The sequence below is a fragment of the Danio rerio genome, chromosome 5 (assembly GCF_049306965.1).
Source record: "Danio rerio strain Tuebingen ecotype United States chromosome 5, GRCz12tu, whole genome shotgun sequence".
NCBI lineage: Eukaryota > Metazoa > Chordata > Actinopteri > Cypriniformes > Danionidae > Danio > Danio rerio.
The window spans coordinates 24820323-24844799 of record NC_133180.1 but is presented as its reverse complement, the minus strand read 5'-3'; the positions used below and the strand labels follow the sequence as shown (position 1 = coordinate 24844799).

General features: G+C 32.7%; 2 protein-coding genes across 6 annotated transcripts; one reads left to right on the top strand and one right to left on the bottom strand.

Moving 5' to 3' along the window:
* Positions 1-1860: 1860 nt before the first annotated feature.
* On the bottom strand, positions 1861-14119 carry mpdu1a (mannose-P-dolichol utilization defect 1a). 5 transcript variants are annotated; one of them, XM_068221153.2, is made up of 9 exons: positions 13929-14119; positions 10286-10469; positions 8269-8408; positions 7952-8017; positions 7395-7527; positions 6399-6484; positions 6182-6300; positions 5972-6082; positions 1861-3829 (listed from the first exon to the last, which is right to left on the bottom strand). In XM_068221153.2, exons 3-9 carry the CDS (start codon positions 8381-8383, stop codon positions 3683-3685), a joined length of 777 nt encoding a protein of 258 aa, XP_068077254.1. In that variant the 5' UTR covers positions 8384-8408; positions 10286-10469; positions 13929-14119; the 3' UTR covers positions 1861-3682. The 5 variants fall into 5 exon arrangements, with proteins under 5 accessions (XP_068077254.1, XP_073806290.1, XP_073806289.1 ...); XM_073950189.1 differs by having other exon boundaries at positions 10318-10469; positions 13929-14116; XM_073950188.1 differs by lacking the exon at positions 13929-14119 and having other exon boundaries at positions 10318-11971.
* Positions 12825-22639, top strand: tm4sf21a (transmembrane 4 L six family member 21a). Its single transcript, NM_001105117.1, has 5 exons — positions 12825-13041; positions 14756-14821; positions 18844-18977; positions 19558-19747; positions 22279-22639. The coding sequence occupies exons 1-5, from the start codon at positions 12865-12867 to the stop codon at positions 22285-22287; spliced, it is 576 nt and encodes a 191-aa protein (NP_001098587.1). The 5' UTR covers positions 12825-12864; the 3' UTR covers positions 22288-22639.
* Positions 22640-24477: the final 1838 nt, after the last annotated feature.

Genomic DNA, 24477 nt, shown 5'->3' with positions numbered 1-24477 from the left:
ACTGAGCCGAGGCTCGAACCAGCAACCCAGCGACCTTCTTGCTGTGAGGCGACAGCACTACCTACTGCGCCACTGCTTCGGCCTAATAAATAAACAAATAATAAATAAATAAATAGATGTAAAAAAGAAAAATGCAAAACGATATACAATACACAAAATAAGCCAACCATTCAGAGTGTAATAGAAGTGAGGTTCTGTATAAAAAACATCTTTGGTTTCTTTCTTTGGACTTGTCTCTAGACAATTAAGTAGATGAAAAGCCAGAGAGCTCTATGATTTTATCTAAAATATCTGAATTTGTATTTTGAATTTGAAGATGAACAAAGATCAAAGGGAATTGAAATGAAACAAAATATATATATTTTTGGGTGCGCTAACCTTTTAACCCCAAGTTTAACCCTAAGTTGGCTTAGATCTTATTAAGTTATAAGCATGGCCAGACAGAATCTGTGGACATGTTTTGCTATTTCTGTGGAAGAAATTGTGAGAATTTTGTAAAAAAATAAAAATTAAAAAAAATAAAGTATCATAACTAAAACCTTAATATAAATAAAAAATAATACATTTTAAACTCTTATTTAATGTTACACTGCAAATCTAATTACATCCACTTATCTGGTAAACAAAGAAAGTCTCTCAAATATCTACTAAAAGACAGAAAATAAAAAAAATAATTTACAAACAGTATTGTAGATAAATCATATGAACATTGTCAAATCAAATCCCTTTTATTGTCACATCATCAGCAGCACGAGTGCTATGATGAGTGAAAAGCTTAGAGCATATAACTATTATTATATCATAATAATATTAGTGAAATCAATGTAAAATCTGAATAAATATAAATGTACACACATTTACACAAGTAAATACATAGACTCAATAATGGGCCAAAAATCTAAGAATTTCTGCTCGTGCAGATTCCATGTGGGCCAAGTTCTAAGTAAATGCTTAAGGGCAGTTTTATGTGGACTTCACAAGAAAATATTGTTCATTGTAAAAAAAAAAAAAAAAAAGGCATATATAAATGCCTAAAATTGAAGAGAAGCCCCCTTATCGAAATGAGGTTTATTTCATCTGGACACACAGAAGTTTTAATCGTTTGTGTTTGTGCGAATTTCAGAAAACCGTGAATGAATATCTCCAGTCGGATCTGTATCATCAGTCACACGAGTGTGGCCCACACAGATAGAAATACTCACCAAACACCAACACCACATTCTCCAGATATATATGAAAGAACGACATGAATGGGCTGCTTATCAGACTCAACCAAACAACACACATCAAAGAGCTCCGATAATAAACACACAATCAAAATCTCATGCAAGCCCATGAAGAAGCTCTCAGTATATGGAATACATAAGTAGATCCACTTCGCTTTTGACATATTTTCTTAAGCCCTTTCACACACACATACGCAGTTCTCCCAGACCCTGATGGGCAGGGCAAAGAAAACACACGCTCGGTATGATGTTTCCACACAGACATGCAGATTAGATCGTAATGATGGTAGATTGAGGTCAGACAGGTAGATAAGAAGCAAACCACACGCATGCACACAGGCTTTATGGCTTGAGTATTCACTGCTCCGGAAACACACACACACACACACACACACACACACATGAACAGCACTGTAGAGGAGACCTCCCACAAAGCAGACAGAGCCAAAACCACACAACAGACCCAACAAACAAACCAGAGCACAGCGTCAACACTGTGCCTAAGCAACACACTGCCTACCATTTCAATACCTTTAAACTACTTGTTGACTTCTCTACTAATCCACAAAATACTTTCATCCAACATGGGTTAAAAAGAAAATGATGCAAAAGAAAGTGACAATGGTGGTGGAGATTTAAGCCATCAGAAACATTTTATTACAGACAAAATGTGCAGTTTAAAGGATCATAGCTTTTTTGTATGAGACAAACATTCACAAACTCTTTTTAAAGAGTGCAAATGCATATACTGCAGTGTGGATCCAAAATAATACAGAACAAATAGTCATGATTAGATAGAAAATAATACTAAACTTGTAATAACTAGATACAGAACTCAAAAATATGTAAATTAAAGTAGAAAACAACTCTCCTGCCACACAGTGGTGCAGTTTTGCAATGCTCACACGCTGAATTGAGCTCATTACTACTGCCACACTGAGGATCACTTGTGATATGACCATTTAATCTTTCCCTTTTTAATTCCAAGGCATCTTTATAGATTACTGATTTTGTTAAAGGGCTTTTTGTGTGTGGACATTATTTTTAATATTCCAACAGAGATTGATCAGACAACACAATGGGTTCTCTTTTACTGAACCATGACATTCATTCCCTGCACTGACAACAGCATTTATGTCAGCATATATGCAAGCTAATAAATATTATTTAGTTAGTATGTTCCATGTAAGTTAAATAATCAAATTATGCAGGATAAAAACAATATGAATTTGTTATCAATACTGAGATGAAACTATGTAGCTACAACTTAATATAAAATGGGCATTGCTTAAGCAAACAATTATAATTATGAAAATAATCAAGCTATTTCTGAACAGCATTGATTTGATTAGCAACACAAAATCAAACCCTGTGTGTTTTCATTCATATATAATCATTATTAAGCTATTTGTGTTTACAGCATTTAAATTTGGCCATAAAAGTTTGAGCTTTGTATGCTTGATGCACAACCAACGTCTATCCTCGCATGTCAAGCAGAACGATCATCTTCCTCAACAACCAATGATGTTTTTTATCATGTGTCAAACTGTTATAGTTGAGCTTCTGTTTGCTGGTTGGCATTTATGTGTGACTAACAAAAAACAAAAATCAATTCTGCTCATAATAAAGTGATTATTTTTTCAGAGATGTGTAATAAACCACTTGGTTTATATGGATTTCATATGGATACCTTTTGATCTCTTTCTAAATGTTTTAAATTAGCAGAACTTTGGTTAAATATACTTAAAATGAAAGGAATTTTATTCAATGTTATCTTTAAATCTTGATAAAAATCAGCAAAAGTCTTATGTTATGGCAGTATTTTCAGTTAGGAGTGAAATGTGATCTCTTTGGTAGCTGTGCATCACAATGCACTAGCTGATCTTGACAAATACATATAATATTTTTGCACAGCAAGAGGTCTAACTAATGCTTATGTGTCAATCTATGCATCTGGATTGAAAGATCAGACATGAGCTTAGACTAAATAATGATTTTTGAAGCAGTTTTCAATTTAGTACTCAAACACAGTACTATAGCAGGCTATCCGCTCGTTAAGTCGTGATGTATTGGTGACATATTGAAAACTGTATCTGAGTCGAAGCCGCAACTCATTTGAATGGAGAAAATACTTGTTTATTACCCCTTTTTAGTCATATCACACATTAAAGTCTCTGGACTTAAAGCATCTCAGACACCAATATTTTAACTATTTAAAAAAAATCAATTTCAAAAAACAAAAAAATCACTTTCTGGCCATCTGATATTAGGCATGGATTTATACTGTATATATTAGTTTGTCGAAAGTATTACATTGCTTTGTAAACGTTTATTATTACCATTTGTTTAGTCTCCCTATTCATTTTGAGTGCTTGGACCCGGAAGCCGCTTCGTGTGACATTACACTTGACAAGCCGATATGACAGTCTGCATACAGGCAGTTTCTTTTACCTCTTTCATTCAGCCTTGTCTTTCTTCATTTGAGCTTCTTTCTTACTGTTTGTTGTGCATTTATTCCAGTACATCAGGATCTGTGCAAGAATCAACCAACTGCAACAGCAGGCCAATGTTTGCATCTGAGCTGAGAAAGAAAAACCTGTGTCCTTCAGAAAAAAAGAGGCACATTGTAAATTACAGATCAATTGTAACAGGTCATATAAACATAAACTAACATCTGTTCATGAAGACCAGAACAAGCTGGCACATATCCTTCAGGTTTGCCAAAAAAGAAAATAGATATAAACAATTCTAGTATTATTACCACTTAGAAAAAGATTGCAATAGTGTGCTTAATAATATTACCGGCCACTTTTTTAGGCACACTGCTTATCCAACTGCTTGTTAATGTAAATATCTAATCAGCCAATCACATGGCAACAAGTGTTTCAGTGTTAAAAAAAGCTGATCTACTGGTATTTTCACGCACAACCATCTCTAGGGTTTACAGAGAATGGTCTGAAAAAGAGAAAATATCCAGTGAGCGGCAATTCTGTGGGCACAAATGCCTTGTTGATGGCAGAGGTCAGAGGAGAATGGCCAGACTGGTTCGAGCTGATAGAAAGGCAACAGTAACTCAAACAACCACTCGTTACAACCAAGATATGCAGAAGAGCATCTCTGAACGCACAACACGTCCAACCTTGAGGCGCATGGGCTACATCAGCAGAAGACCACACCGGGTGCCTCTCTTGTCAGTTAAGAACAGAAAAACTGGGGCTACAATTTACAAAGGCTCACCAAAATTGGACAATAGGGTATATGCCGAGCTGGTGTTTTTTCCATACTGATAAACTTCTGGTGACCTGTTTTTGTGATTTTCTTTCCAATTTATACGGTTCCTTTTACAGCATCAATGTTGTAATGTAACTAAAATACATTCAGTTAAATAAACTTTGGCATTCGTTTAGTTGCTCAAACGTAAAACAAGACAAAAAGCCTTTTACTGGCAAGCACCCATCAGAATCGACAGGCTAGCGCAGAAGCTCTATTAAATATACTATGAGAAAATAAATGCTCATATTATAATGACATGGTGGGGAAATTGTAATTTAATGCAGTGCTTCTTGTACAATCTAAGACCCACTTTATACTGGATATCACTCAGCCAGTGGAGCTCGATGATGTTTGAAGAAAACTGACCTTAAATGTGCAGATTTTTGCATTGGCATACAGTTGATCGAAAGAAATTAACCCAGGTTACTGGCAAATTCAAAGTCCTATTAGCATGCTTCGGCATATACCCTTTAAAAGATTGGAAAAACGTTGGTTGTCTGATGAGTCTTGATTTCTGTGGCAACTTTTGGATGGTAGGGTCAGAATTTGGTGTCAGCAACATGAAAGCATGGCTCCATCCTGCCTTGTATTAATGCTCTAGACTGGTGGTTGGTGGTGTAATGGTGTAGGGGGTATTTTCTTGGCACACTTTGGGCCCATTAGTACCAACTGAGCATCGTGTCAATGCCACAGCCTAGCTGAGTATTGTTGCTGACCGTGTCCATCCCTTTATGACTTCCAGCAGTATAACGTGCAATCTCATAAAGCACAAACTATCTCAGACTGATTTCTTGAACTTGACAATGAGTTCACTGTGCTTAAAGGGCCTCAGTCCAATAGAGCACCTTTGTGATGTGGTGGACCAGGAGATTCGCATCATGGATGTGCAGCCGACAAATCTGCAGCAACTGCGTGATGCTATCATGTCAATATTAACCAAATTCTCTAAGGAATATTTACAGTCCTTGTTGAATCTATGTCACGAAGGACGAGGGCAGTACTGAAGGCAAAAGCGGGTCCAGACTTTTACTATTAAGATGTACCTAATAAAGTGGCCGGTGAGTGTAGTTCCTAAAAAAAACAAACTGCCTTGAAAATAGCAACTTTTCATTTTTCTTCTGTCTTAGTACATGAGGTCTCTACAGAAGGGTCTAGCTTTAAATAGGAACATTATTGAAATTCTTTGGTAATTTTTGAGCGAGATGCTAATGGTCTAATCTGATTCAATGATCTATGCTAAGCTAAGCTAAAAGTGCTGCCACCAGAACTCGGGAACGGCTAAATGAATTAAAAAATGATAAAACTTAACTGTTTAACTCTAGGAAAGTAGAAGAGAGAAGAGAGGAAAGTGTTCCTTTGATGACAGGGTAAATCTAACTATGAAAACCAGAATAAAGTCTGTAATTTAATAAATGATTTCTAATTAAATATCATCAGATGTGAGAGCGTGCATGGGTGTATGTGTTGTGCACCTGCAAGGAACTGAAGACTCGTCCTAGAGAGCCGAGAAACACCAGGAAAACAGAAAGTATAGATAACTGTCCCGTATGTCCACATCTGAAGTTACTGACTACCTGGAAAAACTGAACACACAACATTAAATAAGTAGTTTGTATTAATAAAAGATGTACCAATACACATCCTCTATACAGATTTTTGGGGGGCACAAAGTCCTGTCTCACCCTGCTAGCAACGACAAACAGCACATTCCATTCATACAGAGTCCAAACCACTGCCACAGGGGTCAAAGGTGAAGCCAAGAGGAACATAACGCCACAGAACAGAGCAAGCAAAAATATACCTGAAAAATAAACAAACATTTAATTATGGTCAGTAAAATTATGAAACGGGTATTCTATTCACATGAAACAAGCCTTTTCTCTTTTATCTTTTTCTAACCTTTTATGGTTTTGCCTTCATGGTGGTGGATAAGCAAAGCCAGGAGAGCAATCTGGATCACTGCAAACAAACTTTCCCCCCAGGCTCTACACACAAACACATTCATGTCTTAGCATGACTGCATACACATGCAGAGTACATTCCTCTTCGGTATCTACAATTAGTTGTAAAGCAAATGTTTTATCATTGTTTAATCCATTCAGCTGATCTATGTGTCTGATGTGAGCACTTTTAGCTTAGCTTAACTTAGCATAGATCATTAAACTGCATTAGACCATGATAATCTCGCTCAAAAGGTTTTAATAATTGTCCTATTTAAAGCTTGACTAATTTGTTGCTATATTCAGGGGTGGATTTAGTGATTTTGGGGCCCTAAGCAATTTCAGCCATAGGGCCCAAGTCCTGAAATGCACACTTTCTACTTTTATTTACTTTGTTTTTATATAGCAGCTTTTTTATATCACTCAGTCTTCTTTTCAACATTTTAAATGAATGCAATCTCTACATTTTAAATGAAACTGAGATCAACTAAAAATAATATATATATATATATATATATATATATATATATATATATATATATATATATATATATATATATATATATATATATATATATATATATATAATTTACTGCTGGGCGGCTCCATGATGTATATTACATTTTCTAATATGATTATTATTACATAACATTACATTATTATAATAATATTATATTTGATATTTAATTACGTTAAATTAGTATTTTTAACTCTCACTATACAAAATATGGTACAAAGCGAAGTTATATATAGTTTATAGGTATAATTTAAACCTCTAGATATTTATAAGGGGCCCCTAGATTTCCTGGGGCACCAAGTGGCCGCTTACTGGTTAAATCTGCCCCTGGCTATATCGTGTAATAAGGCTGTTAGAAAATGAAATGTTGCTATTTTCTTCCATACATTCCTCTTCAGTATGTACCATCAACTGTCAGTAAAGCAAAAGCTGTTTTACCCAATGGGAAAGTTTTGAGTGTAGCAGAAAGCTGCATGGGTGGAGATGGCCATCAGGTCCAGAAAAACCGAGGTCAGACACAGTCCGTATGAACTTCCACACCAAAGTATTTTGCAGATCTGGGGAAGTGGAGCTGTGGAAACAAGTGATATTTAATTATCTTTAAGATACATTTAAAGATATTACATTTTCGTTTCTCATTTAAGTTTTCGCGTATGTTCACTTGCTGTGATTTTAACATTTTTGTAGTTTTGTGAGATTAGGATTCTTTCAGTTTACCTAAATAGTTTATTACATTTTTATTTATTGTATTACATAAAATTAAACCAATCTAAATGAGAAATGCTGCCTTGATGACCAACATGTTAATGTATCTCTGGTAGACTTCATTCATTTTAAGTGACAGAAGTGTTTTTAATAGCTTTAGTTTTAGGTAATAGCTGTGGAAAGAAATGCATGCTCACATTCTTAAGCAACCTCATAATACAGACCTTGGAAAAATAATGCTTTGAATAATATATGAAACATGCAGGAATGATGCCAAAGAGTCTACTTACCAATTACAATTCCCATCAAAATAAATATTCCCATAGTCTTACTCAGGACAATCTTTAGGCAGGGTACTAAAGGAAAATACAGTCAGTAAATAACGATGAAGCACAAAAATGTTTTAGTTCAGAACTGACTAAAAGCTGAATGTAGATGCCTCAGATTACAACTGGAAAGTTACAACATGTAATTTGTGTGGTAAAGAAAGTATTAGTAAAACATTAGACACTATAATATGCAGAGGACATCTATTGACAAGTCAGTATTTTGATACTCATTGACATTGTCATGCGTTAAAAGCCATGAGATTAAAACCGTGTCTCACCGTGCATGAAGTTGAAGTAAAAGAAGAACTGGTCATAACATTTTTCTGGCATAAAAAATGTCAACAAAAATTCCTTTAGCGGAGGCATCATCGTCTCCTGGTCAGACGCGTCCATAGTTCAGGCACTTCTGTTGGTGGTCCTGTAGCAAAATAAACAAGTGACTTTTGTTCCTTTTTAACATTTAGTCAAAAATATTTATGCTTGCTATTCATAACAAGTGTCTTATTTAGTAAAATCCCTCTAAAACTGCCTCTGGTATGACGGAAAAGCAAGCTTCTCCAATGATAAGTGCGTTTTAAAGGGGCGTGTATGTTTTTTGGGGTTACAAACTCGTGTTGTCCTGTTTTTAGCGCTGTCAAATGAAAAGTTCTCCTGTGTCTGGAAGTGCAAATCTACGTAAAATTATCCGAAAACAGCACTTACATTTACAGTTTTGGGCACCATTTTTGAAAATTAATGTTTTTATAACGTGGCCTCGCCACGTTAGGCAAAGTGTTATCCTGCAGGGGGCGCTCGCTGCTCACACAGCACAGTCCCCTATTTTCTATCTATTAAATTGCGACCTTAAAAAAGCGTACTTTATAATAAATTGAGGTTTATGGTATACATCATATGAATGCTAAATAAATAAACTTTCCATTAATGTGTAGTTTGTTAGAACAGGATAATGGTTGACCAAGATACAACTACTGAAATATCTGGAATCTGGGGGCTCAAAAATATATAGTGTGTTGTCAAAATGAAGTTATTAATGCAAAATATTTTTTAGAACCAAAATTAGAACACGTTTTTATATATTTAGAATGGGGAATTTACATAACATCTTCATGGAGCATGATCTTTAATTATAATGAGTTTTTTTGTCAAAAAATAACAACCATATACATTGTATTTGTGGGTTTTGCCAAAAATCTACACATGCAACATAAGAAATTTTTTTTTTCTAGTCCAGGGTTAAGGGTTTTTATTATTTTAGATTTTTTTGTCAGGCCTATTTCAAAGTCAACCCATACTGTCTCTTAATTGGAAAAATCTCGGAAATTTCCAAATCTTGGAAAGAATCAGATGAGAGAGCTGTCAGTCATACAAACACTAATATGTTTTTGTGACAGAATATTTTTTAAAATAGTAAAGCATGGAAATAATAGAGCAATTGAATTTAAACTGTATTTCACTGTTAATACTGTAAAGGCCCATTACTTACGTTTTTTTTTTTTTACAGTTTGCCTCATGCAACAAACTACCTTTTGGACACCATCCCTTTGAATGTAAAATATATTATATTAACATATCAAAGGCATAATTTGTTTTATTTATATACTAAAACTGTGTGTTGTTTTACTTTTGTTTAGGCAGTAGCATTTTATTGGGGTAGTTCACCCAAAAATGAAAGTTGACCATTTACTCATCTCCTTGATATGGGTTTCATTTTCTGGGTTTCCTTTCCTTTTTTTTGAACACAAAAGTTAGAAAAATGTTAGAAACCTGTAACTATTGACTTTCATGGTAGGAAAACATGTACAAAATAACTTATTTTGTGTTCAACAGAAAAAAGAAACTCAAACTGGTTTTGTGACAATTGAAGGTGGAGCAAAATGTTTTTCAGTTTTAGGTAAACTATATACCTTTAATACCATCAACATCAATATCATCAAAAATTGGACATGTGCTGGGATGGATAAAGTGGACCATTTACTTTTAAACATCAATTAAATTCAATTCAATTAAATTCAATTCAGCTTTACTTGTATAGCGCTTTTACAATGTAGATTGTGTCAAAGCAGCTTCACATAAAAGATCATAGAAAATTGGAACAGGGTAGTTCAGTTTTTAGTGTTTAAGTTTAGTTCAGTTTAGCTCAGTTCAGTGTGGTTTAATAATCACTACTGAGGATCCAAACACTGAAGAGCAAATTCATCGATGCGCAGCTCTACTGATTCCAAACCATGCAAGCTAGAGGCGACAGCAGAGAGGGGAATAAACTTCACCAATTGGCGAAAGTGAAGAAAAAAAAACCTTGAGAGAAACCAGACTCAGTTGGGCACGACCATTTTAATTTCTCTGCTGGTCAAACGTCTTGTGCAGAGCTGCAGTCTCAGCGGTGGAGGTTGGAAGCTGGCCTCAACGAAGATTCGTCTGTCCCTGGAGCGTCACAGGAATCAGTCTCATGCTCTCCACTCCTCCATGACCAGCACAGCAGCTGCTCAGGATATGGAAACCTTGTGATCATCTCATCGCTGGTCTTGGATTGAATCAGTGACTGCATAGTCTGAGGGCCTCGGGAAGAGTATCCCCAGGTGGAAATGTAGAATAAAGAAAATAATTAACGTAACGGCTGTTCATAGTGTATGTAATCAAAAGAGTTTCTAACCAATCACAAACATCAAACAATAAAATAAACAAACTATTGCAATTAATACGTCATATACATTTCTGCTGGAGATATAGTAAACCCCATGTTGTCTTGAGACAATTAAGCAATATCTGCTTCAGGGGTTAACAAATCTGAAATATAAATAGGATCCCCAAGCTCCCAAAAATGCATGAAATATTAAAAATAAATGTTAATTTCAAAAAGGAATAAAGATTTAATATTTGTCATGTTTGCCTTTATTATATTTGATTCAATTTCAGGTTATTGGTTTATTTATGCAATTAAGAAATGAGGTCATGTGACACTTCTTTATGTTACTATATAGATTGTTGATAATGGTTTAAATAAGTAACTAAATATGCAAATTGTAATAAAACAGTTCCTTGTTTTTATTTTTGATACAAAGTTAAGAGTGAGAGAAGCTTAAGATGGCATAATTATCATGCATAATGTGATTGTTCAAATTTTTCTGTTGAAGCATTTCATTTGACAAACAATTTGTTCGTTTGAAGGAATACCGAGATAAGAGAGCAAGATAAGAGGGCTTTTATAATCTATAATGGGTCCATATACATTTAAGAGAAGTGTTATTGTTATTATTCATACTTTATATAAACCACCAATTAATCATATCTAAAAGCATCTGTTTTGAATGTTTTCTACATAAATATTATTTAAGTTCATTTTATAATGCTTTTATGAAAGTTTTTTTTTTTTCAATCCTTTGAGTGCCTGTAAGGGTGTGTCAGTCTATGTTTTAGTATACTATGTGGTTATTAAAATCATAAAAACCTGAACACCATTAACTAACACCATAGGAAAATCTGTTTTCTAAAATCTACACTGTAATAAATGCTGGGTTTCATGCAATTCCTTCATGTTGTCCCAACACAAATCGATTAAGTTTGCTTAATAGTTTTTACAAATTTAAGTGGATTGAACATTAAACTATTAAGTTGTCCCCCCAAAAAAACTCAATTTAGCTCATTTGAAATATGTAGTTTGAACAAGCGGCAAAAAATATTTTTTAAATGTACTAAATGTTTGCTTCTAACAAAAACCTACTGAAATATTAGTAGCAAAAAAAATATTTGTCGTTTCAAAAAACTCAACTATTAATAAAAGGAATAAAACAACAGCAGTATGCAGAGAGGTCAGGGGTTTACGCAACAGGAAAGCCTTTAAAGGAGAAATGTGTTCTGTCAATGTTTCCATGAGCCTTGGCTGCTCCACTTCTGAAACGTAAACTCTGGCGAACATCAAAAACTAACTCATACTGTGTGACAAACAAAATCTGTTCATTATCAGTCACTGCAAATTTGCTCAACTCCTTTAATGGAGATATTAACACAAAATGTTCAGAAGCGTAGGAGCTTAAAATACAACAGCTTCTTACAGGGCTATCAGCGTTAATATTTTTTACAACTAAACAAAGGCTGGACTGCAACTGTCATTTAACATTTAAGGAAATGACATGAATAGTTATATAGATAGCGTTATTTGTTTTACAGTGTCGCTGTCATGGTGTTTTTCTCTTTCTTCAGAATGAGTACAAAGTCCCACGGTGCATTTGCTTTATAGCACCCTGTGCAAACATAATTTGTTCGAGTGAATACAATCATCCCACACACACATTTTTTCACAGCTCAGAATTTCTTTCATGCCAGATTTGACTCCGGCTGCAGCTGGTTGATTAAAAATGTATTGTTTATGTGATTATTATGACAACCAGTTAACACTGATACATCTCAACACACACAATGTTAAATGCATTAATACAGTAATTGATATATCTGTCATACAGACCAAAGTTTTACATTTATTTTTGTTTTTTGAAAACAGTCTGTGTGAATTTCAGAGAGTTCCCAAGCTTAGGTTTCTTATTGTGTGCAAACAGTTGTTATCGCAATACATCACAAGCTTCTTCAATAAACAAGATGAACTGAATCGATATCATTTTATGTCTTGTGGTTATGTATAAAGTCATATGTATTTTAGACAAGGTGTGGTTGTAGAAACTGGAATCCAAGGGCTGGTCTTATCTTGACTCAATAACTGACCAGCAGTGCCTATAAAAACCTCCCCACTCCCCACACAGACATGAATTCAGGGTGTGTGTGTGTGAGACTCAGAGATCAAACTTTCTGCCAGGGTCTTTTATCAACACTGTAGAGATTACAGAGGTTATTCTCAGGCGTCAGGATTAAACCTATCTCACATCATGTGTACCGGAAAATGTGCATTTTGCGTCGGGACGAGCCTGTACCCGCTGGCGGTCATCTCCATAATCTGTAATATTATTCTGTTTTTTCCTGGCTGGGATGTTAAGTACTCGCAGAATGGACAACTTACTGAGGAGGTCAAGTACATGGGGGGACTGGTCGGAGGGGGAGTAATGGTGAGTCTGATTATGATTCATTCTAATGTTGAAATATACAGTGCACAGCATATACAAGTACACCCCTCACAAATTTCTCTTTTAAATTCATATTTTTACATTAGATTATTCAGTACTGAAGCCAAATCTGGAGCTTATCTAACAAAATAACATTCAATAATGGTCCAAAAAACTAGTAAATCCAATTTTTTTTGTTATAGAAAATTACTGAAAAAGAAATTTTAAAAAAAAGTGAAATCAAGAAGCAAAAAAATAATAATTAGTTGAAATTTAGAAGGTTGTATTTTTTGTTGCAATATTTTGCTTAAATTAAATTGTTTTTTCTTTCAATTTGTAAATATTTTTGGTGTCTAAAATATTGTTTAAATCTTTTTAATAAATCTTTTTTGTTTAAATTCACCAAAATACATAGCCTATATCCACTGAAAAATGGATACAAATATTCATTTTCAAAATGGGGTCTACTCAATTATGCTGAGCATTGTATATGTACAAATATGCATTTGATTTGAACATTATAGCATATTATAGTTTTCAGAATCTTTATTAGAATTCTAAACAACATACAGAATGTCAAATTTGTGTATAAAGTGTAGACTCAGAAATAAAGGTACCCAATTCCCCACAATTTTTCTCCTCAAGTGCAATTTAACAGAGATTAACACATTTTAAAAAATAGTTTAAATAAATAACTAAATAAATTAAATGACTAATTTCTATTAAATAACATCTTTTGTCTTTGTATTTAGCTTAAATTGCAACCAAAGGGCTTAATTAGGTTAATAATAGGTTAACTAGGGAAGGTTCATTAGTCAAGTCATTGAACATAATAATGAATATTATATTGAAAATAATATTGACTTTAAAAATTGTTTAGAATTTCTTACCTGATTTAATTCCAGCCAAATCAAAATAAATAGGCATTTCTCCAGAACAAAAATATTAATAATTTCGCCTTCAACTGAATGTAAGCATTTAAGCAGTTTGTCAATAGTTGCAAGTGTGACTGAACAAGGTGGAATGTTGCACAAAAAATTCATTAGGTGTTTCTTGTTATCGCAACAGCCCTAAGTGTGCTGATTTTCAGCATGTATGTTTTGGCTTGTATTGTCCTGCATGGTGGGAAGAGTCTTTCAGAGCGCTGCAAGCTGTTCTATGGCAGCAGGTCCTGTACAGCTATGAGGAGAGGAGCTTAGAAATTAGTTTGCTAAAACTATCATGTCTAAAAATGTGTTTTAAAATTCTCTTTGTTAAACAGCACTTCGGAAACAATTGAAAATAAATGACAATTTTATTGCGGGTCTAATAACTATTGCCTGTAACTGTATAGTCTAAAAATGACTGTAAGTTTAGTTTGGGGCTTTTTCGGTCACATGCTGTGAATAAGCTGGCCTTGTAAGAATACGCCAAGTTCTAATTTCATTTGGGAAAGGAATGTGCAAAATAATTTTGTCTTGTTTTGAAAGAGGAAATACTGATGCTTCAAGGGTATTTTCATGACTGGTTTTGCTTTGCTCTTGATAAGGTATTAGAGGTGTTGCACCAAATCCGAATCAACATGAACTGAGTGTGAACAGTGTGTAATCTTAAAATTAAATAAATGTACAAAATGCATTTATTGTGTGTGTAAGTCAACTCTAAATGTAACAAATCATAACATTAAATAAAAATCCAAATCAATTCTGTCAAATATAATTCCCTCTCTCTCCCCCAGGTGCTGATTCCAGCATTTCACATTCACCTGACTGGAAAACAAGGTTGCTGTGCTAATCGCTGTGGGGTGAGTGAGCCTTATTTTAGTCTTCAGTTTATAAATATCTACAATCCACTAGAAACGTAGTTATGAAAATGGACTTTTGCAAGCAGAGGATATGTTCTGTATTTGCCTTCTTTGAAATAGCATTAAACAAACACTTAAAATAAATCTGTTGAGGAGTAAAAATAGAAGAAATTTAGGAAAAAATAAGATTTTATTATTTGGAAACTCAGATTTAAACAAAATTTTAAACCCTTAGGAGCGGAGGACAGTTCTTGCAGTAAAAGGAAAACACAAGCAATTCTATGTTGTATGTGTATTGCAAAAAAAAATAAAAAATCATTTTTCAAATGTGGAAATCTGATGCTGTCCCTAGCTTTGAAATATGTTATACTTAGAATAACTGAGATTCAGGCTTGATCCTAGCTAAAAAAAAGTTATCCTTTGTTAACTTCTTTGTCCTTTGTTTTTGGAAGAAAAATGTTAGGCCTCTTTTTTCTGACTGGCTTCTCGGACTCCCCTCCACTTTACATTTGGAAAGAATAAGATATACCACCTCTAGGAACTCTGCGAAATTTGATAAAATGTGGGATACAGTCTTTTTTTTCTGAAACACCATAAAGACTAAGGGTGTCGTTTAATTTCTGAAGATTTGTAAGTTTTTTTTTCTCTCTACATCCATCGCTGTGTCTTTTTATAGTATGTTTTGTGTCGTCATTTTCGCTTGTTTCTTACTTTTTTTTACATTTTGCACAGATTATTGTTTATGATGGGTTTGTCTGTCTGTTTTTTGTTTTTCTGACTGCAAAAATTATAATAAAAAAAGAAGAACTGAGATTCACACCAAGTGACAAATTGTCCATTTGTAACATGATTTGGGAACCATTCATATTATTTTCGCATTTTTACAAGTCACTTTTTTTACATTCGATTTTTACAAGTCTATTGTATGTTAATTCATTTATTTTATTTCATTATTTATTTTATAATGTCTTTTTTGGTTTCATTGTTCTTGTACACCTTGCTTCAATCTTTAATTTTTGTCCCAGACAGTTCCATATTATGATTGCAAATGTTATTCATGTATGCCTTTTATTTTTTATCCACCTGCGACAAACATTTTGATCAATGTTAAAGTGGGAGATTTTGAGATCTTTTTGTAATAAGCTAAATTAACTGTGATGTACTCCCAAAAGAACTTTGATATACAGTTGAAATCAGAATTATTAAACCCCCTAAATAATTTTCCCCCCAATTTTTGTTTAATGAAGAGAAGATTTTTTTCAACATATTTCTAAACACAATAGTTTTACTAACTTAACTGATCTATTTTATCTTTGCCATGATGACAGTAAATAATATTTTACAGACATTTTTCAAGACACTTCTATTCAGCTTAAAGGGACATTTAAAGGCTTAACTAAGTTAATTAGGTTAACTAGGCAGGTTAGAGTAATAAGGCAAGTTATTGTATATCGATGGTTTGTTTTGCAGACATGGGAAAAATATATATTTTAAAGGGTCTAATAATTTTACCTTAAAATGGCTTTTAAAAAATTAAAAACTGCTTTTATTCTAGCCAAAATAAAACAAATAAGCCTTTCTCAAAAAAAAAATATTATCAGACATACTGTGAACATTGTATCCCATTATCATTTGGGAAATAAAAAAAAGTTTAAAAAAATTCAAAGAGGGGCTAATAATTCTGACTTCAACTGTATGCTTCATATATTTCTTGTAAAGATTTAGATGCTGCTGTATTTTTGAAGGTTTTTCATTGAAAATTAAACTAAAAAGAAATTTAAACCCAACATGCACGATGAAATATTTTGGAAATAAAATCTAGAGATGACAATTGACATCCGTGAACAATATGCATGCGCAAAATGACTGGCAAATGAAAATCAGATTTAGAACAAGATTTAGTATAAAAACTGAAATCTGAAAATACATAAATCTGTTTTATTTTTGTATCACCGCAATCATTGTTGTTTTAGTTAAATTGTAAAGTTTTAGTAATTTGGTTGTGCATTTTTTAAAAATCTGTCTGTTTATAATTATTATTCATTTTATTTTCTACTTCTGTTTAGTTGCTTTTGTTTTACTCAAAAAAAAGTGGAAAAAAAATCTTTAACAACAAGATTACATTTTTTTAAATTTTGTTTTGAGGATTTTCTAATGTTTATTTTGTTTAAAAATAGAAAATACAAAAAACAAATTTTAGTTTCATAGTTTTAGTTTTATACTTCTGTTTAAAAATATTATTATAGTTAAAATGAGAACCCAAATACCTGGGACAGTTCACCAAATGTTTTTTTTAACTTGTTTTCATTTACTCACCCTTTACTTTTTCCAAAACAGTTCTGTCGAACTAAAAAATATATTTAAAAAAAAGTTTCCAACATTCTTCAGATTATATTCTTTGTGTTCAACAGAACAAGAAGAAAGATGGAATAAGTAATGGGTGTATAAATGATAATAAATTTATTTTTGGTGACCTATCCCCATACTTCCCAACGTTTATCTCCAAAGTTTTAAGAGATAACAAAACGGGAGGGTGGTGGGAGATAGGTGTGAAATGTGGGAAACTCACAGGAAAAACGGGAGTGTTGGCAAGTATGACTGTCCTTTTAAACTTGGATAAATGAAAAGACACAATTAGAATGTGTTGTATGAACAGGGACGTACATCTCTCACAAAACCGTTATGATACAGAGACACAAAGAGCAGTTTCTAGATCTGTTGTAAATCAGTACCTTATCAGCACCTCCCCTTTACCGGGTTAAGGAAGTACTGTCATTAAACTGCTGTTGACAGAATCTCTCAAAACCCAACGACAAATAAATGCATTCAGAATGTAACTGAGTACATGTGATGTGACGAACACTTGTCATGTGCTGTTCAGACTATTGAACAGACCTGTTCAAAAACACACAGGCACTCCTCTGTTGTGAAAAATCTATAAAGATGTGACTCATGAGTCTGACGTGTCTTGAAAAATGTGTCCTCACCGCAACTCGCAAATATTTGCAGTTTGTGACTAATAAGAAAATCAACAGTTTTACAGGAATCACCAATGACAACCTCATTGAACAGTGACAGATTTGTATGAGTTCATTTTTTGGCCAAGTTGATGCATGTTTGGGAAATTGTTCTTCAAAGATAATTTATGTCAAACATTTGGGAACAATGATTTATGAAGTAAATGCTGTCTTCTACTTGTAAATGGTAAAACACTGAAGCATGCAAGGTAGATAACTGTTTTTGAAATATTAGTAAAATCTGGAATAATTAAAAATAATTTTAATTGCATTGAACTGCATTATGGGATATTGATTTCTGTATGGAAATCTTTTGATGTTGAATATTTATAAGTTTAACAATCATTTTATTAACATGTTTAGCAGTCTAGCTCCAGTTTCCCCCACAGTCCAATCACATGAGAAATATGTAAATTGGATAAACTAAATTGGCTGTAGTGTGTGATTGGGAGAGTGTGTGGGTGATTTTCAGCACTAGAGGTTGCCACTATAAGAGCATCCACCAGTCAAACAATTAACAAAGTAATTTGGTGGTTCATTCTGCTGTGGCGACCCTTGATAAAGCATGAAATAAGCTAAAGGAAAGAGAATGAGTGTGTGAGTAAAACAATATATTGTATACAAAATTATTTATAGATATAAATCTGTATTGGCAGTTCATTACCCATTTCTTTTACCATAATCTACATGACCAAGCTTGACATATCTTGTTTTAAACTTATAAAAATGTCTATAAATCTCCCTTTGTAAAACTTTTCAACACCAAAGGTTGTTGGAAACAAGATTAAGGTTGCATGTTTGAATTTTCAAAGCGGAAATAAACAGAAAACACCAATAAATCCCATAATGCATCTGTTTGTTAATATAGTATCTGTTAGTTAACAGATTGTAGTCGTCTTTCAAGTGTAACTGTAGAGTAATTGTATATCTCCTTTTTTATTAATTCGATGTATATGTTTGTGTTGCATTAATCAGATCATTCTAATTAAATATTTTCTTTTTCAGATGTTCCTGTCCATTTTATTTGCAGCAGTAGGCGTTGTTGGCGCTCTCTATAGTTTCATAGTAGCGCTGATGGGTCTAATTAATGGGCCATACTGTTTATCTAGCTTTAGTTGGACCACTCCCTTTAAAGACAGGTAAAGCCACGCACCTTAGTATTTGAATATATTTAAATATATACATTTCAAAAATTAAAAGAGAGCTAATAATTTTGATTTCAACTTTATATATATATATATATATATATATATATATATATATATATATATATATATTTTTTTTTTTTTTTTTTTTAATTTGTATTATTATGAATTGTATGAATGTATGAATTGTATAAATACTGTATAATGAATATTTCCCAAATGATGTTTAACAGAGCAAGAAAATTTTCACAGCATGTCTGATAATATTTTTTTCTTTTGGAGAAATACTAATCTGTTTTATTTTGGCTAGAATAAAATCAGCTGTAAAAAAAAAAAAAAAACATTTTAAAGTGCATCTATGGTGAAAAATCTACTTTTCAAGCTGTTTGGACAGACATATGTGTAGGTATAGTGTATAGACCGTCATATTGGTGTGATATAAACACACCCAGTCCTTTTTTCAATTTAGCAACATAAAAATGGTATATATATTAAAAAACATTATTGTTTATATATATATATATATATATATATATATATATATATATATATATATATTGTTTGACTCTCTCAGGAACGAGAGTTACCTTAAGGACCGTGACTCATGGAAAGATTGCACCGAGCCGAAGAATGTGGTGGAGTTTAATGTGGGTCTGTTCTCCACACTACTGGTGACCAGTGCTGTGCAGCTCGTCCTTTGTGCAGTGCAGATGATCAACGGTCTTTTCGGCTGCCTCTGTGGAACCTGCAAAAAAGACAAGGGGGTGAGGAATTCAGATGAGAAACAAAAAGCATATTTAAAGTAATATATTACATTACTCAAACACTGTAAAATATACAGTGAAAGAGAACTGATTAGTATTTCGGTTTAGAGTTAGACACGGAGGAGATGATGTAAATGATTATGTTTTACCCCTCCCTATTGGTTTGAAGGGAGCTACGTTTTGTTTCTTATTCAAAACTTGTTGTAAAGTAGTGTGTTTACACACAAACAAAAAGACTTCCAATCTATTCCTGTTCAGTTTTAAAGGAGACAAATCCGACTTTTTTTTTGCACAATGCAATTTTAGTCCATTTAATAATCTTGCAAAAAATAAATTCTTTCTTTCCCTTATAATTTACTTTATTGCAGAAAAATATTTTAGATTTGAGTATGTTTGTAAACACTCAGCAGTAAGTAGGACACTATAGTGCAGTACAGTATATTGTAAACACTGTCAGCAGTACATTATCTGTATTAAAGTAAAATAATAATAATCAATAAAATTACCCCAGTGCATGTGATAATTATTTTTTATAGTCTAAAGCAGAGATGCCAAAACTAGGGCTGGTGGTAACCTGGTAGCTTTTAATTTGGCCCGCCTTCTCATCTGAGAAGAGAGGGAGAATAATGGGGATGGTTAAGAGACTGTCATTTCATATTTAATGTAACCTTTTCTTAGTTTGTTTTATTGTTAAGCTACACAAAAAAGCTAACTGAAAATAAACGTTTCAATTTAAATGGTTTAAATAAATCAGAATTAGTTTAAAATGTACATACTGTCACCTGACGGATAGAAGACAATGCAGAGACTTGTATTAAGCATTGAACTCTGCTGTTATACATGTGATTATGTTTTTATTGCATTTTATTGCAAATATATATATATTTTTTATTATTCTGCATTAGGTAATATAATTTAAAGTAATGTTTCTATTTATTTATAAATAAAATTGGCAACTTAAATGTAAAAATGTTTGGTATCTTTATCTTCGGCCCATGGCTCTCAATGATATTTGGCTTTTGGCTCTTCATACAAAAAAGTTTGGGCTAAAGTAATAATTAAGAAAATCTCAATTATGTCATTCATTTGTGTTCCAAACAAGGGCAACTTTTCTATTAAGGGACAAGAATTACATTCACAATGATTCTGCAAAACCTGTGCCTTAAGTTGTATATACAAGTAAAAACTTACAACATAAATTCACAGAGAAAGCATACGTTAGCATTATATTGAAACATCTGTTTATATTTTTATAAAACAACTCACCACAGAGTTAAGGGATCAGAAACTATCAATCTGTAAACATGCTTTGTACTTTAAATGAAGAAAATAAACATGCGTTATTGATGTGATGGAAAAAGTTAGCGAGTTTACAGTCTACAACATACTTTGTAGAAATTCTGTGTATTAAACTGCACAACCCAAAAGAAATAATGGTGATCAACAGGATGAGAGTCGGCTCTCTATAGAACAAAAATGACAAAAAAAAATGAATTATTTTATTTGACATTTTTTGCATTTATGAGGAAAAAGCTTCGTTATGGATGTGACAGATGTAAAATTGGCACTTGTGTGATTTTGGTAAATCAAATATAATAGCTTAAAGCCATCGACAGAGACATTTTGAATGGTTTTAAAGCACTGTAAAACACTTGCTCACACAAAAAGCGCAGAAACGTGAAAACTTAATTCTTTTCATAGCAAGGCATAAAATTGCTCATATTTCATTTAAATACATCGAACATATTCATTAAACTTATTTATGTTTTAGTGTTTAAATAGTAATATGAGCATATTCTGATCTACTGTAACCTCTGATTGGCTATTTCAGCAGATGAGTGATTTTAAGATGACCCATTTTTAAAAATTCTGACATTATTTTCCAATTTGTGTCCACTTTTCCAAACTTGTTTGAGTTTCTTTCTTCTGTTGAATACAAATAAACACTAACTAAAAACCAAAACGCCATCAACTTCCATATTTTTGCTATGGATGTTAATGGCTGCTTTTTCCCCAGCATTCTCTAGAATATTAGTTTAGAAGACAAAAGTGTGTAAGTAAATAGCGAGGACATTTTTATTTTTGTGTGAACTATCTCTTTAATATTTTATTGGAAATTTTAAAAATGCTAAGAAAATTGTGAATTTTGTGACAGGTAAAAAAACAACTTACAACTCTCCAATCCGATGACTGTGACTAACACAGAAATAGTTAATTTTAAACAAAGTGACTCAAAATCTAAATAAATTCGTTTTTATCTGTTGAAAACAAAAGATAATGGGAAGAATGAAGGTTACCTTAAATCAAAGTCAACGACTACCCTCAGCTGTTTAGTCCCTTCATCACCAGCGTCGTGCGAGTGCTGCAAATGTCCCTTCAGGAGTTCCGTAGTTTTACAATTGTTATCATTAAAAAAAATCATTGAAATTGCTGGTATTATACTCAGAAATTAGAGTAGGGTTAAGTGGTGAAAAAGCGGTAATTGTTTTCTTTGATTTATCTATCATGCTATTATTGTTGCTTTTTTTTAGCCGCTGTAACTCCTTACTGCTCCAAACGCCCGGGAGACCATATCCATCACACCTGCCACCCAGCCTCCCAATCAGCTACCGAGCGCCATCTTCTGGAAGATGTTGAAGAATTTAATGGAATGTGTTTGTACTTTGTGTGTGTACACGTAAATCTTTTCATATTTTGATGTTTATTGCTTACATTTTTTCTTACTACTGTTTTTTAAGTAAAGGCATATGCGTAATGACTTCTAGAGCCAATCATATTTTTTAAAGAAAGTTGCGTTAATTAATGGCATAACACTCGTTTTGTATGCATCTGTTTTTTATAGGTTAAAGATTAAATGAACATACTAAGAATAAAATCCAAACTGTTACACAATGTGTGGAATGTGTGACTTTTTAATATTACACAATATAATTCTTCCCAGAAATATGAGAATTTCTATCAAGTTAAATTAATATCTCTGTAAAACATTTAAAAGACAAAAATACACTGGTAAAAATACAATTTTTAAGATGAATCATGTAAAAGAATATGTACATTCAGTAACATTTCAAAAAAGTTCCGTCTGCCCACAGTGTGAGTGTTCTTTGGGACAACTATTATTTATTTGCGCAACACTCACATACAAGTATGATAGCCACATTGACAGCACTTAGAAACAGTTAAAACAATGCAGCATTTTACTAAAATATATTTCATCTACACTATTTGTAATAACAATTATTGAAAAAAAGCATTATGAAAAGGTTGCCTCTGGTTTTTGAAACCCACTGTATTTAACACTTTTACAGTCACATTTTAAGTTCACACTTGAAAATTATGTTACAGTGATCGGCATATATAACTAAACCTCTCATGAATCTATAAAATTCATGTTTTAAAAGGAAGCAGTACAATATTATATTTGTGCATATACATTAGTCAGTACTAAATCTGGAGCTACTCTAACAAGATAACTTACAATAACGGTCCAAAAACTATAGCTCTAAGTTATTCAGTATGTTATAGAAAAACATTAAATACAAATTTAAAAAAAAAAGAGAAGCAAAAAAGAGAATTTAGTTGAGATTTTGTAGGGTGTTTTTTTGTTTGTTTGTTTGTTTGTTTTATTTGCAATATTTTGCTTGAATTTAATTTTATTATCTCTCAATTTATAAATATGTTTGGTGACTAAAATATTATTTTAATAAATATATCTGTTTACTAAATCTGTTTTGTTTAAATTAACTAAATACATTGCCTATATTCACTGAGAAATGGGAAAAGACATTCGTTTTGAAAATGGGGTGCACTCAATTATGCTGAGCATTGTATATGCATTTTATTACTTATGGTTTATCAAGAGAAGATCAAGTTTAGACTAAATGCTAAATATGTACTGACAAATGTCCCACCTGTGCAATGGTTCCAGCTAGGGGGTTAAAAGCAAATTACAGAATTTTGTTTAATTAAGAATAAGCAAAAATACATTTCTGATTGAACAAAATTAATACAAGTTTCAAATGAACTGGGATTAGAAACAGATTAGAAACAGTTTTGATCCTATATGTTTATTTTACCTACTAGTGCTTTCAAGGCAACATCGGCTGCGTCCAAAAGTACGCAAATAGCTAGCACCAAAGCTCTCTGTATTTTGATGTACATACATTAAATAATCATTTTGTCTTAGAACCTTAAAAATCAATGGTGCAATACAAAAATATCCTTCATTGGAAATGTATTATACACACATCATCTTTTTGAAATCAACAGCATATATTGTTTGACTGCAGGTGAACTATGCATAAATACAATCCACAATGTACACAACTCTATAACTTTACTGATTTTGACTGTAATGCAATAGTGTGCAACATTTGTAGAGCTCAAATTAAAATTATTCATGAGATATACACTACCTGACAAAAGTCTTGTCGCCTATCCAAGTTTTAGAAACAACAAATAATAACTTGACTTCTAGTCGATCATTTGGTATTAGAAGTATCTTATATGAAAGGCAAAGGCCTCTAGATTACGCTTATCTTACCAAAATAAAATATGATCATGACAAAAGTCTTGTCACTAAACAGAAATAATATACAGTATAGAATATAAAGTCACGATGCAGTGGAAAAAGAATTAATATTGTGTTTGACTCCCATGAGCTTGGAGGACTGCATTCATACATCTCTGCACTGACTCAAATAACTTATTAATAAAGTCATCTGGAAGGG

Bases quoted from the DNA above. Each gene is read 5' to 3' on its own strand.
- mpdu1a (XM_068221153.2), bottom strand. From the start codon at position 8,383: ATGGACGCGTCTGACCAGGAGACGATGATGCCTCCGCTAAAGGAATTT. The intron at 7,528-7,951 runs GTAAGTAGACTC...TTGTTTCCACAG, and splicing joins TTTGATGGGAATTGTAATTG to CTCCACTTCCCCAGATCTGC. The intron at 6,301-6,398 runs GTTAGAAAAAGA...TTTATTTTTCAG, and splicing joins TGAAGGCAAAACCATAAAAG to GTATATTTTTGCTTGCTCTG.
- tm4sf21a (NM_001105117.1), top strand. From the start codon at position 12,865: ATGTGTACCGGAAAATGTGCATTTTGCGTCGGGACGAGCCTGTACCCG. The intron at 14,822-18,843 runs GTGAGTGAGCCT...TTTCTTTTTCAG, and splicing joins GCTGTGCTAATCGCTGTGGG to ATGTTCCTGTCCATTTTATT. The intron at 18,978-19,557 runs GTAAAGCCACGC...TGACTCTCTCAG, and splicing joins ACCACTCCCTTTAAAGACAG to GAACGAGAGTTACCTTAAGG.